Source organism: Poecilia reticulata, linkage group LG13 (assembly GCF_000633615.1).
Source record: "Poecilia reticulata strain Guanapo linkage group LG13, Guppy_female_1.0+MT, whole genome shotgun sequence".
Classification (NCBI taxonomy): domain Eukaryota; kingdom Metazoa; phylum Chordata; class Actinopteri; order Cyprinodontiformes; family Poeciliidae; genus Poecilia; species Poecilia reticulata.
Window position 1 is genome coordinate 29,937,500 of NC_024343.1, and position 14,281 is coordinate 29,951,780.

The 14,281-nt window shown below is 37.8% G+C and overlaps 1 protein-coding gene and 1 long non-coding RNA gene across 2 annotated transcripts in view; one reads left to right on the forward strand and one right to left on the reverse strand.

Annotated features, from left to right (window-relative positions):
* The first annotated feature begins 29 nt into the window (after positions 1-29).
* On the forward strand, positions 30-1,256 carry LOC103475069 (uncharacterized). Its single transcript, XR_535279.1, has 3 exons — positions 30-114; positions 193-332; positions 1,075-1,256. It is a non-coding gene; the product is annotated as an uncharacterized LOC103475069 (long non-coding RNA).
* A 36-nt stretch (positions 1,257-1,292) lies between these two features.
* The window catches only part of st14a (ST14 transmembrane serine protease matriptase a), a 19,932-nt gene continuing 6,943 nt past the window's right edge, over positions 1,293-14,281 (reverse strand). Inside the window, exons 3-19 of the mRNA XM_008426464.2 lie at positions 13,140-13,270; positions 12,459-12,529; positions 12,208-12,371; positions 12,050-12,085; positions 10,399-10,633; positions 8,520-8,662; positions 8,215-8,318; positions 8,025-8,140; positions 7,786-7,922; positions 7,599-7,703; positions 7,386-7,496; positions 7,193-7,309; positions 5,791-5,913; positions 5,465-5,651; positions 3,934-4,205; positions 3,478-3,614; positions 1,293-2,089 (exon numbers count right to left, since the gene is read on the reverse strand). Of these exons, the coding sequence (XP_008424686.1) occupies positions 1,931-2,089; positions 3,478-3,614; positions 3,934-4,205; positions 5,465-5,651; positions 5,791-5,913; positions 7,193-7,309; positions 7,386-7,496; positions 7,599-7,703; positions 7,786-7,922; positions 8,025-8,140; positions 8,215-8,318; positions 8,520-8,662; positions 10,399-10,633; positions 12,050-12,085; positions 12,208-12,371; positions 12,459-12,529; positions 13,140-13,270 (2,348 nt within the window). The 3' untranslated portion in view covers positions 1,293-1,930. The remainder of the gene's footprint in view (positions 2,090-3,477; positions 3,615-3,933; positions 4,206-5,464; positions 5,652-5,790; positions 5,914-7,192; positions 7,310-7,385; positions 7,497-7,598; positions 7,704-7,785; positions 7,923-8,024; positions 8,141-8,214; positions 8,319-8,519; positions 8,663-10,398; positions 10,634-12,049; positions 12,086-12,207; positions 12,372-12,458; positions 12,530-13,139; positions 13,271-14,281) is intronic.

Here is a 14,281-nt window from a genome sequence, read left to right on the forward strand (position 1 = left end):
CCTTTCTCCCAGAATTTAGAAAAAAACAACAAACAAACAAAAACTCCAAATCGGTTACAAAAAAGTCCCACCCAATTCAGAGATTAAAGTCAGAAATCTGGCTGGTGAGATCTGGTGAGAAAATACCTAATTTATTTATTCAGGTGAAATCTAAACCTCTTCTAATATGCTCTAACCTACTATTTTCTGCAGCGTATTCGTAGTGACTGAGGGCTCTTTGAACCATAGACCCAGTAAAGGCTGAGTCACTGGTTGCTATGGGGACTGGAAGAGAAGAAAACACCAGGCCCACATTTTTCATAAAAAGGGCGAATTTCAGCCTCAAACCAACAGTAAGTTAGAGACAATCATTCAACTATTGTTGAACAGTCAACAGGGTTCCATGTGGTGTAAACAAGTTTAAGAGATCTTTCAAATGCAGTTGCAAAGGAAGAAATATTTAAAAGTTTAAAACTATCAGTACCTCAGCAGTAGATAATACACATGGGACTAATAATACACATGGGAAGGGTGACTAACATTTGTATATATATGAAAAATGTCGTTTTACGTGGCCAATTTCAACATTGAATGATGAACCTTCATGGAGCTGCAAAGATTTTCTTACACTTCTCTAAAATTCATCGTTGGCAGGGGGATTTTGATGTTTTTTTTTTGTTATGTCAAACTCTGCAGTTCATCGTTAGTAAGCATAAATCAACCTTTCAAGGCACAGTTGCGATGGCTTTTTTTCCACAATTAGGGAGGAGCTTCTACCTGAAAACTATGATAGAAAATAAACATACTGCATAGTAACAGATGCTTCAATACTAAAGTCTAAGATACAAAACAATATATACATAATATTTTGCATTAGACAAAGCAGTTAAGAATTTAAATGTGAACAATAAGACAAAATTTTAAGTAAAATCAAAATGACCAAAACACTGGAAGCACATTTGACAAATGAATCATTGTTCTGATTCAATGAAATATCACATTTTCTACTGGAAATTATACATTTGTTTTATCTAAAAATACTTTATTAATCCAGGATGGAAATTAAATTACTAAAACTTTGTCTTTTCTTTCCAGAGCAACAACTTTTGCCCACCTTATGATCATCAGAGGGTAAAAACCAGGGGTGCACACTCCAGAAACCTGGACCAGGAGTCAACCTAAACATCTGAGGTTCCCAATATTATTTACAGCATCTCAATATAATGGAGCTTCTGATTCAACAATTAGTTTTGTTTAAATAAAATACATTATGAACAGACCAGAAGCAAAGTAACTCATGCTTACACAAAAGGTAATTTAAAATATTTTATTAGAAGCATCTGCTATCAAATACACATTTACAATAATTTTAGACTAATCTGCAAGAACTGTTAACTTTTAACTAACAACTTTTTAACTAACCTTTAACTTTTTCCAAACACATGAAAATCTGTGTCTCTGGAAATAAAACAATGTCAGTGATGGGAATTCGTGAAAAAGTGATGACAGATTTTTAAAGGAATTTCTAATGAGCTTAAATAAAATATAGAGGATAAGATCAAAAGAAGTCAAATAGCTTTCATTTACACAACTCAGTTTGCTCTTGAATGCAATTTTGTGTAACAAGTGTGTCTTAAAACTATGTCCTATGCATCATATAACATTTGTACTCCATCAAATAATAAAAACACAAAAATAAAACATCTATTTACATTTAAAACAGTTAACCAATCACCATCCTGGTAAAAAAAAAAACAACAAAAAACAATCACAGTAAGTTTAATAGGCAAAGCACTTGCTGTAAAAGTTGTTCATCTTCCAATGTCGCTACAGCCAGAAGTCAAGTCCACTGAATCCGCTGGATGGTCTGTCAGATTGGAGTCTCATTGAATTCATTTTTCAAGTCAGCAGTTTATATCCGTAATGATCCGTTCGATAAGGTTAAACTAGACTAGACTCCAGTCTTCTCCTTGATCCAGCCACGAAATTCACTGACTGTGGTGTAGATCCCTGGTTTATTCCTACGAGCGCAGCCGTCGCCCCAACTGACCACTCCTGCCAGTAACATATAATCACCTTCCAGAATGTTCAGAGGTCCACCAGAATCTCCCTGAAGGAAGGAAACACAGATATGAAACTATTATATCCAACAAAAAGGCAATGGTAGAGTAACAAAAACCAGTCAATTTCTGCATATTTCACAGGCTGAAAGTCTTGGGTTGTTCTGTTCAAAGTGTTGTTCTAAAACCTATTAATTCATGATAGACAAAGAGGGAGAGCAAGGCAGGGGAAATATTCATTTTGGATTTTTAGAACTACAGCAAAAATATGACATCACCAATACATAATCGTGCATTTCTAAATTAATATATTGTTTCTAATATAGCTTAATTATTTTTATTATATAAAGTGTTACAATTGTACATTATGAATTAATGTTTCTAGCAATATGTTAAGTGTGCGCAACTGTTAAAGGCTTTTTTTATGACATGGACACCAGGAAGAATAGCCGTTGTTATGGTAGTGGCTAATGGGGAACATAGGCGCTGGAACAGAGGGGGGCAGGGGGCCATTGCCCTCCACCCCACTTTACGGCCCTGCCCGTTCTTTGGTCCCATTAGACATTTACACAGACTGCATGCAGCTCTGACAATCTGTGACTGACATCTCTCTGTACTTATATAAAGACAGAGGCACAGATAAAACCTACAGCATTGAGATCTGGGTTGGGTTGGGATCAGGAACTGGTCTGACACCTAAAAAATAAAAAAAACTTTGACTCTGGGTCCCCGTGTAAACCAGATCTTCCTAAGCCTAAATGCTAAATTGATCAGTTTACTTTTGCAGCGTAAAGAGGTTAACCTGTCATCGTAGCTCTGGAGGTCAGTCATCGACCACGAAGACCGCATGTAAGTAGCCTTTATTCCCGCCGAAACTGCGACGTATATCCTGTTGCCTGGCAACCATGAAGCCACATTGCTAACCGTTTGTTGCTAATAACACTTAAGTTAGCGTTTGCTTTTTAGATTCATATCGCTTTCAGCCTATTTTGAAGGATGGCGTTTGATCACCTCTTGGTTGAACTAGATTATTCTACACTGAAAGCAAATGTAAAAAAAAAAACACAGTTTGACATTTAGAGTCGAAGCTAAAATTGCTTATTGGCTAAATTCTAAAATGTTGAGCTGTGTGCTATACATATTTTACATACGAGCTTTTAGTATTTTAAATAGCTAAAGGAACCCATTACAAGGTTTTCATCTAAATGTGTACCACTAAATTGTACTTTTAATGACAATTGCTGCCTCATAAATCAAGCAGGACAATTATCCCAAGTATATCTAGAAGTGGGCTGCATTATGGAGAAGTTTGTAGAACTGTTTAAAAGCCTTTCATAAACAGAAATTAAGGAAAATTCAAGATGCAACATAAAGAAAGGGACACACAGCAAGATGAAAAGTAGACCAAGAAAGTCTAAAGGAAAAATAAACTCCTAACCTGACAAGCATCCACTCCTCCTGTCAGGACTCCAGCACAAAACATCTTGGATGTGAGACGGTAGCTCATTAATTTATTACACTCGCTATAGTTTATGATTCGGACTTCAGCTTTCTGGAGGACCTTCGCAGCAGTTCCTGAATAATAAAAAACAATCAATAGAATCATAAAACCATGTCACTGATCATTTGCACTGGAATAATCTAAACACTAAAATGTCTTATAAATATATGCAGACTATAACCTCAAACATGTAAAACACAAACGTTAAAACCCAATTGCCTAAAAGAATATATTAATCCTACATTTTATCAATCAGAAAAAGCCTAAAATGTTTTTCAGCTTTTGCTGATATATAATCTGACGCCCTTAAAGTTCAATCATTTCATTTAACATATTCTAGTGAGTACGGGGAATTGTTTGAGGTCACACTTAAATGTATTCCTGCACACTCACCTCCCTCTCTCGTTGCTCCAAACCCTGTGATGAACACAGTTTCGCCGACTGGAACCTTGTAGTCGTTGTTTGGTAAGCAGATGGGCTGAATGTAATCTGAGAATTTGATGGGGCTGTCCAGCTCCATCAGGGCGATGTCGTTGTTAAAGGTGTTAGGGTTGTAGTTAGGGTTAGATATGATCTGCTTCAGCTTCCTTTTTACAACAAACGACTCAATCTTCCGTTGGTCATGAAGACCGAGGTAAACCTCCCATTTCGCAGGCTCTCCGAATCTGAGATCAAACAGGGAAGCAGATTAATTCCTGATCAGATTCAATGGGAAAAGAATAGATACATCTGTATACAGAAAGTTAAAAGTTATGCTATTAGATCAGACGGAGTATATGAATATTCATATATTCAGTTGAAAACAACTGAATATTTGGCGAGGCTCCATGTCAATTTGTGCATTAATTTCAAATCCACTGTTGGCCATGATCTACTTTAGTATTTACATTAGTGGTATTTTTAACCTACAAACCAACCATTTTGTACCAAAACCATGATGTACAAGTATATTTGCATTGTTGACATTAATGAGTGATGGGGAAAAAATGGCTATTTAAATCCTCAAGTTTCTCATTTAACTTTTATATTGAACTCTTTCCCCATTTTTGATCTTTTTGGTCCTGCTGGCTCTAAAATTCAACAGATTAGATTCAAACCAGAATTAATAAAAGACCTTCTGATGGTGCATGTCATCTACTGAAGCCATTAAACCTTACGTTATGTATGGCAGACTTTGAATAAATAATAGAAAATTACTTTAAAAGCAGATGCTAAATATTTTTCTGGACGGTATGAATTGATGAAGCTACCAAAATTTCAAAAGGTAAGAACTGGCATTTGAATATTTACACAGTATAGAAGTTCATGTAATAATTAAGCAACTGAAGTAACTGGAAAATACTACCTATTTTCCATTTGCACTCTGATGTAAATGGGCTGCATTTGCATCAGAGCGCAAATGCATTCGGGCAAAAAAATAAAAAAAACATTCTTCACCCAGAACTACATCTCATTTCTTTTAACTGCTATGTTTATCATAAAGCTCATAGGCTGAAGTACTGTGTTTCTCCGATAGTAAGACACCCCTGATTGTAAGACGTATCGGGGGTTCAGGGGGGTCGGCTAATATAAGCCGTACCCCGAAAGGAAACACGGGGATATTGCCGCCTCCCTCTCATCTAGCTGCGCGCCGCCTCCTGCCCACGTCCGCACCGTCCCCCTCTCCATACGTCACCGCGCCGTCCCCTGCACTTCCTTTTATAAAACTGTTTTGTGGTGAATACAATACTGTTCAGGTTGTTAATAAATGTTAATTTTATGGTTAAAACAAAAAATTTGACAATTTTTTCCAATATAAGACATACCCCGAAAGTAAGACATAGTGGGGCTTTTGGGGATAAAAAGTAAGTAAGACACTGTCTTACTTTCAGGGAAACACGGTATGTTGCATTTTAAAAGGCATAAACTGATCAAACTGCTTTACCTATGGCTAGCGTCACTTTGCACACAGTGGGCAGCAGTGACCAGCCAGTTTTCACTGATGATGGACGCTCCGCACACATGTCCGTAAGTCTGGAAGTGAAGGCTGACTTGCCACGGAAACTCCCCTTGTGCGGCGTCTTCTCCGCCCACAATACGTGTCGACGACCGTAATTTTTTCCTTCCACAGGCTGAAAAGCAAACGGATGGTAACAGGTATACATGTGGCAACTTGTTATGTTAAAACCGGTTTGGTTAGAAAGGCTCAACTCAAAAGATGAAGATAAGCAGGAGCTGTTTCATCTCAGACATGTTTAAATTGCAACATACCGCAGTTCTCCTCATCAGATCCATCTTCACAGTCGGACGATCCGTCACATACTGGGTTCTTCTTATCAATGCATTTGCCATTCTTGCATTTGTATGTAGACTCTGTGCATTGTACCTCAGAATCTGGGAAAACGAAAACAATTTTGAATCCACCTTTTAAATCAGATAACAACAATAACAGGGTATTTAACATTTTCTGCTAGATTAGCAACATGCCTTGCTAAAGTATTCATACTCCAACTTCTTCACAATTTCCCAACATTACAACTACATAATTCAATGCATTTTATTGGGTTCCATTTGATGAAACAATTGTGCAAATTTGTAAAATAAAATGGTAATTGTAACACTGTCTATGTTTAAAGATCCTATAAGTACACCACTTATATTCAGCACTCTGTTTAAACTTTATAGACCCACCTTTTGTAGCAATTAAAGCAGCAAGTCTTTTGCTGTAATAATTAAGTTTTGACGTCGTTTGAATCTGTACGATTCTGTAACAAAATATTTTCAATTCTGATTCTATTTTGAGAAGGTAAATTATGGGAATGGGAAGCAGCCATCCAGGACTGGCAGCCCTCAATGTATTTGCAGAATAGCAGCAAACACTTTTTACAAGGCAAGGACACAGACATTCATATACTTCATAATAAGACTGGTAAGATGCAATCAAATATCGCATTATTTAGGAGGTATGCGTCTTCTCATAGAAACCCCAAATAGAAGGCCCCACCATCATGTAGCCTACCATGTACCAAAAACTAGTTAGCATATAGAGTTGTGTGTGTTCAAGTCTGTTCTAGTGTAAGGTGAAACACCATTTGTGGTATAGTGGTAAAAATCACATGGTGTAAATTCCAGGAAAAGTCATCGATTTGAGCGAATTAACAAACATGTCAGGTGGGAGGAAACCTGGCTCAGTTTCTAAGCCAGCCATTTCCAACTTTTGTAAAAACAGCTGTCTATGAGCTCCAACTAGGTGTAGAGACAAATTAGCCCGTTAACAAATAGAAGCCAAGGCTATATTGGCAATTAGGAAAACAATCGCAGTCACTCCATTCAATACCCCAATCCTGGTGGTTATGGTCCCAAGAACAACCGCTACCACTGCCCCCTTCCCAACCTTCCTTTCATTTCCTAAATAATTGCAAAAATACTGCCGATCTCTTCTCCCATTTAACTCAACCTGATTGAAGGAATAACAATCAGACTGTCGCCCTTGCATCTCTATTACCCATTAGTTCTTGTTTAAATATTTATTTGATTATTCGGCTTACCGTAGCGCCACTTTTGCCAATTGAAAAATGAATGTGACCTCTTACAGATTAATCTTTAAGTTTATAGCATTGCATTATTGGACAGGAACAACTTAAGTGACAAAAAAAAAATCCACTAATCTTACTTTTTTTACAGTTGAGCTCATCTGAATTATCTCCACAGTCGTCTTTTCCGTCGCATTGTTTCTTCTCAGAGACACATTTTTTATTCGTGCACGTGATGTATCCAGTTTCACATGCGCCTTTAAAAATAAGAGGATGCATAAAAAACTGGTCTTAAATCCTTCCAGAGAAATCTCCAGTGCCAGTGGCTCTTACCACAATCGCGCTCATCTGTCCCATCTCCACAGTCATCCACGCCGTCACACTTCCAGAACAAGGGCTTACAGAGCCCACTTCCACAAGTCAAGAGTGAGTCCCCTTTGCACTCTGGAGGAGAACATGTTTAGAACAGGTGTTTGTTATACTGACTCACTGATAAAACCGTGGCGGCAACAAATAGTTCAAATGTAATGTCAGTAAATGACGTACTGCAGTTCTTCTCGTCACTCATGTCTCCACAGTCGTTCCAGCCGTCACACGTGAGGTTTTGGGAGATACACAGACCATTTCTGCAGTGGAACTTACCAGGGCAAGCTGTGGACGACACAGTGAGCGTGAAAAATAAAAGTCAGACCTTTAGGAGGAAAGTAAACCTAAACTTAGCTCCATTACTTACGATCTACGGGGTCAATGGCCTCGTACTCTGCTTGGAAGCCTCTGTCCACATAGGAGTGATCGGAGAGAAACTCCAAAGTCATTTTGTTGGTTGTGCCGATTTCAAATATATTCCCATCCTGGTGGTCTCCACACAGTCTGAGAATTAGATTTGTAAGCAATGAAAAACCCATTTACTTTTTTCTACAAACCTGATTTCACATCAATTTAAAATCCCAAACTCATCGTTGTTGAACTTACTTCTTGTTTTTATCAATCATCACGTAGTCTTTGTCACAGTTCTTGCCGTTTTCCTGCCCTGGCTCAGCCAACAGGAGCTTTTTGAATGTAACTTTCACCACCTTATCGCTTGGCACCTTCAAGAAAACGGATAAGTAAGCATACAGAAATACAAGTATCACTGAATAATGTGTCCATGAGGAAAACTCACCTCTATTTCCCAATCACACTTAATGTTAGGAGGATAGTAGTTTGGAAAGTTGGGAGTAGAGAAGGTCCCCTTTGGACCCGTTAGTTTGGTACTGCAGGTCTTACCTACGTAGACAGTTAAATAAATAATTTTAAATATCAAAACTAATTTTAATAGACAAAATCTGAGAACTTAAAGCTTTTTTCCAAGGATGACTTTGTTCCTTATGGGAATGAGAGTACATTCCAAACCAATCTTGCCATTTGTCAAAGTAATTCTTCACAGCAATCTGGATATGTAAATAAAATAAAGGAGTCAACACTTACGTAAAGTTGCCGGTGGCACTTGTGAAACATATGCCCGAAATCCTGGGAAGTTGTATTTGTCGTTTGTGGCCATTGTAACCAGCATGACATTTCCAGAAGAATAAAACGTCAGAGGTTCACTGGGTGAATAGTGTTCACACAACCTGTAGAAGACAGTCATGCGTTTTAACAACCAATTCATAACCCCGGAGTGCAAAAGATTCGGTTTTACCCAAATAATTTTGATTTTAACCTAAATAGGTGTTAGTTTTTCCAAGGCTGGTGGCATCTGACATTTATAATCTCAGTGGAGATGCTAGTTTGATTGTGCTAGTTTTTTTTAACGATGTTTGACTTTAAACTATAAATGAAACAGGTTAGCTAATCAGTAGGGTGTTTTACATTAGATCAAATTCTTAGAGGTGTGTAGGCCACATATATTCAGTGGAGAAATAAAACTTCAAGATTCATTTCAGTAAATAAAAATCAGAAAAGCTCAAGCATGATATACGTACTAATAATAAACTATGTTGTTCTACGCAAGTTTGAAAAATATCATACGTGATGTGTATTAATCTTTTGTATCAAAACGTGCTGTTTAACGTAGTAAGGAGGGGTGAGGAGAGCAAAGTGCGTCTCAGAAACTGGTCTGAAGCAGTTTAGAGGGATAGGGAGTAATGGCTTCGAGGAATGCGCCAGATAGCTGGTCCCACGTCCTTGAGTAGAAATGTTTCAGCACAAAATAACATCTAGGTAGAAAACGATCACGTTTCCTGTGTGCAGCAGTAGCCCATCATCACGTGCTGCCTGCACGCTGGAAGAGTCCACCTCTGAACGGTAACGTCAGAATGACAGCAAAGAACCGCCTAGATGTACTACGATATAAAAGTATCTCTGAGCTAAAACCTGTAGTCAGATCGCTGACTGTCCACACAGTGCTCTCCGAAGACGTATTCATATTTTTTTTAAAGGTGATTAATGTTTTCTTTGTGATTTTGGTATCTGATGATTTTGAAACGTTTGTCTGGTTTTATGCTTTTGGTTGATTGAATAAAATTCTGGTGGATTGTGAATTTGAAGAGTGACTGTTGTCTTAGTTTCACTTTTACATCCGGCATCTACGAACCTGGAGAGACGAGAAGTGACAACGAAAAAAGGGTAGAAATACCTCGTCAACACCGCATAAATTTAACTTGTATTATAAAAGATAACATAGCATATCCAATTTCTGAAGAAGCCTCTGACTGAAGACGCCCTGTTGTTGGAGAGCGTGCTAAGAGCAATTTTTGTTGAATTTATAAGGAATCCTTCTTTGCAGCATCGCCTCCAGCGGTTCCCCAGCTGTCTCTAGAACAGAACCAGCTTCTCCATCAGCTTGTTGAGCCTTTTTGAGTCCTCAGCTCTGATGCTGCTACTCCAATAGATGATGGCAGAAGAGATGACACTCTTCTAGAAAATCTGCCCCATCTTACAGCAACAAACACTGAATAACCTAAACTTGCTCAAGAACTACAGCGCGCTCAGTCTCTTCCTGTTGACGCCTTTACTGTGCAGTCACTTGTCCAGGTGAACATAGTGGTATTTATACTTTTCCATATACATGTGTGTCTTAAATTGTACTATTTTATGTTAAGATTAAAGTAAATTTCATAAATTTAATGCACAAGCTGTGCATCCATTATTTTACCCAAATACTGCTGGCAGTCTTCCCCATGCTGCCATAACATCTGGCTCTCTATCGACTCTAAATGAACGGTTTTACCTACATGGAAAGTGAAGCACAAAGTGGATAACCAGCCAATGATGTTAACTACTTCTGCTAAGAAGTATTCAGCAAACTAAAACCCAGAGGGCCCAGTGCAGAGCCCTGAGGTACACCAAAAACGGTAGATATACTCACTCTTCCAAAGCGCGGTTCTCTATTGGCACCAGGGAGTCATAGATTTTCACAAAGTCATTAGAGCAGTTTTCTTCCAGATACATGGCGTCAAACTCGAGCTTGATGATGGTTCCTTCGTCACCTCGCAGCTCCCACTGTGTGAAGGTGTTCGGTTCATACGATTTGGCGGGGAAACCTGTGGTCTCGATCTTAACATTCCTGTCGGGCTCTGTGTGTATTTTAAACTTTGCTTGATCTGACAAACACACATAAAATGCAATATATTAAATTTTACTTAGTAAGTCACAATCACACATTAACCAGAACATGCTTTGTTCTAATCTTGCCTTTGATTAGTAGTGAGTGAAATCTTAACGAGTCTTTGTTGTTGTTTTTTTTCTGTCGCCGTTGCTTCTTCCTTGTCAGCCAGATTTGTTTACTGTAGTTTGATCTCGAGAGGTTTTGCAATATTTTCCTCTGCCAGCTGAATGTTCACCATTAGTTGAATTTAATATGCCATTTGAAAAATAAATTTGCTTAATGGAAGCACGGCCATTTCCCAAAGACTCTTTTTTGATGAAAAGTTTTGGCGCTAGGATGAGGTGGTTTTTCGCGCCTCATCAAAATTGGTCGATTGGTTTATTTCGCAAAACTGCAATGGAAAGACTTTTTTTTCACATCACAGGAGTCACATGATCGACCACCTGATGTTGCCAATGATGCAAATCATGAAGAAGTCGTCAAAAAGTGGCTGGGAGGATCATGGACTGGCATATTTTTTATGACTTAAAGAGCGAAGAAACTTAAGTGCGATTTTAATTCTGTCTTATTTAATGGAAACATTGCAATTGCGAAATTGAGTCTTTCGACATTAGCGTAATACTGACAAAGTTTTGAGCATGTTTGTAATAGTATCTTTGCCCTGTGGCTTTACACCAAACACATTTCATATCATCTCTATCATTATCTTCATGTGTCACGGTCTCAGGTTGGTTTGCTTCTGCATCTTTAGTCTACTTCACGTTGTGAGCCAGGCTCTATTTCGATGATTTCTTGATTCTACAGGTCATCATGGAGTAATCACACCTAGTGAAATGCTTTTCTAAAACTTTTGTTTGTCACAATTTAAAAGGGAGTAATTACATTTTTACTAAGCTGGTTTTCACAATGTTTTGTAGCTGAACTAAATGAAATGATCATTAAAACAGTTTTTTAAATTTATTTGTCATACTGTTGTCTGGTGTAAACATGGTTCATGATAATTTAAAGCAGTTTCTTTTCTAACTTCCTGTGGCAGCTTACTTTGCTGCAGTGTTACCATCATTACATAACTGCTTTCAACTTAAAACGTTACACTTCCTGTATTCCCCCAAATTTAAATCTCTTTATGTGTAGGTTCTATATCTTTCCAAGTAATAAGTAAAAACTAAAAGCTACAGGGGGGACAAGGTTTTTCAAAGTTTTCGGTTTGTTTGACGCTGCAGTGTGAAAGAGAACTGCACCAGCTAAAAATGTAACAAATTGAACTGAGTCTATCAAACTATTGTTTGAAGCTGCAGCTCTGGGTAAAATGCTTTACTTTTAGTTAATCAAAATATTATGTCTTATAAAATAGTTCCTAAAAATATATATATAAAAAAAAACAAAAAACATATGTAACTTCGGTACTTACTCTTATATGTTGTTAGCGACATTCTGGCATCTATAACTGTGAAAGAAACCAAAAACAGACAGAATGAGATTAAAACGGGACACAGTTGTGGTTGTTAACTTGTTCATATCAAGATTCATGCACCACGTCAATCCAGATGCAGAGTAAGTGACAATTACCAGAGGTCTTCATGTCTGTAAACTCCAGGTTGCTTCTTGATTTCCCCTTCATTGGAAATCCTCTCGTTTCTTGCTGGTTCAAAACAGCTATGGCACCGTCAACAGATTTTTCTTCCCCCACAGGCACTTTAAACTCAGACATGTAGTAAGCGACAACACCCTCACTGGAGACAAACACATCACAACCACGTTAAGCAAATACTCAACATTAAGTCAACAGGAACAGAGGTTTGACTCTACGGACTCTATACCTGAATGCGTTAACTGTCGAGTTGACGTAGTATTTCTTCAGCTTTGGATCGATGGAGTAAATAGTTTTCAGCTGAAAAAGGTTGTGAAATAATTTTTTTAAAAATCACAAAGGAAAGTTTGGTTAAAAAATGAAATTTCTTCTTTTAAAAAAAATTATATTACACTTCATAGAACAAACAGTTAACACATACAATGTCTAGTACTCGATATTTTGGCATCATGTTGCCATCTTACAACTTCCAATTTGTAATCCTTCTTTTTCTTTTTAAATGAAATCAGAAAAGAAAACCCATTTTGATTAAGCAAAAAAATAAATAAAAACGGTAGCATAAAAAACCCCACATAAACATAAAACCTTGAAGGGTTGAGAACCAGATAATTATTTTCATTCAAAATACAACCTTAATGATTTATTATAATTCAAACATCCTTTCCACACAGTCTCAAATGTATTCAATTCAAGCTACATAAAAAAAGTTAGCTTCTCTACAAAATAAATATCATGCACCACATCAAAACAGTTATTTGGCATTTCCTCATTATTCCCTTTGTTCTTGATAATATCAAGAGTCCAAGTAATTTAACACTTGATCCCTTTTACTCTGCTGCCTATTCACTTTCAAACAATAAAAATAGAAAAATGTGTTCATGTATTGGGTCAGCGAACCCGGCAGTCTTACCTGCTGCTGCACCTTTTCAGCCAAGGCCTTGAACTCGGGTGTATCCGAGTTCTCATAGGCGTTGTCAAACGCCTGGTTCTGGATCTTCATTGAGCCGATGTATATCCTTTTGGCGTATTCGTTTTTACGGACTAAAAAAAAAAAAGCACACATAACTCAAACAGTAGAAGTGTGTTTATGCACCTCTCTACCGTTTCAGGTCAATCAATCGACCGGCAGCTTAAGTGTTTTTTGGCTAGCAGTTGGCAGCAGTGGAGTGCGCCGCATGTTCTGGGCTCTACTGACAAGAGGAAGTGTTCGTTGTAAGGGTACAAAACATTGCAGTGTCAAATACAGCTGTGTGTGGAAGTCCCTCAAGATTTCTCCAGCTGATTGAATAGAAGAATAACCCAGTTTTGCCTTGCACCGCTTGCCAGCTGGCTGAAAGGGGAAAAATAGTTTCTTATAGCTTGCAAGAAAAAAAATGTTGTGAATGTTTGTTTCTATTTTGGTTATGAAACACAGAGACTCATTGTGCGCTAATTGAAAGAGTTCCAGCTATTTAGAATCCAGACCATCAAGGCTCTGATTCACTTTCCATTAAAGTAAAAAAATAAAATAAAGTAAAATACTTCCAGGTACAATTTTCCAAAGTTTTCTCTCCTTTACATTTAGCTTTGAATATAATATGGCTAGAAAAAAAAAGACAGGAGGAAGAACTTTCTCCAAGGAGGTAAGGACACAAAGAAGGAAGGAAGGACATAAAGGAAGGAAAGAAGCACAATATGTAGGTAGAAGGAAATTACACAAAGGAAGAAGAGAGAAGGACATAAAATAGGAAAGAAAGATACAATGTAAAGAAGAAGAGGGAAGGACACAAGGGAGGTAATAGGGAAGGACCAACAGGAAGGAAGGATGTAATGAAAGGAATTAAGCACACAGATTAAGTAGGAGGGAAGGACATAAAGAAGGAAGGAAACACAAAGTAGGTAGGAGGGAAGGACACAAAAAGGACAAGAGGAAGGGATGGAGGAAGGACGTTTCTGGCTGATCTTGTCAACATGCCATCCCCTGTCAGAGCGTTGCAGTCAACCAGCAGGTTCTTCTTCGTTCAGAGACGAGTTCAGTTAAAACAAAGGAGATTGAGAAACACTACCCTACCG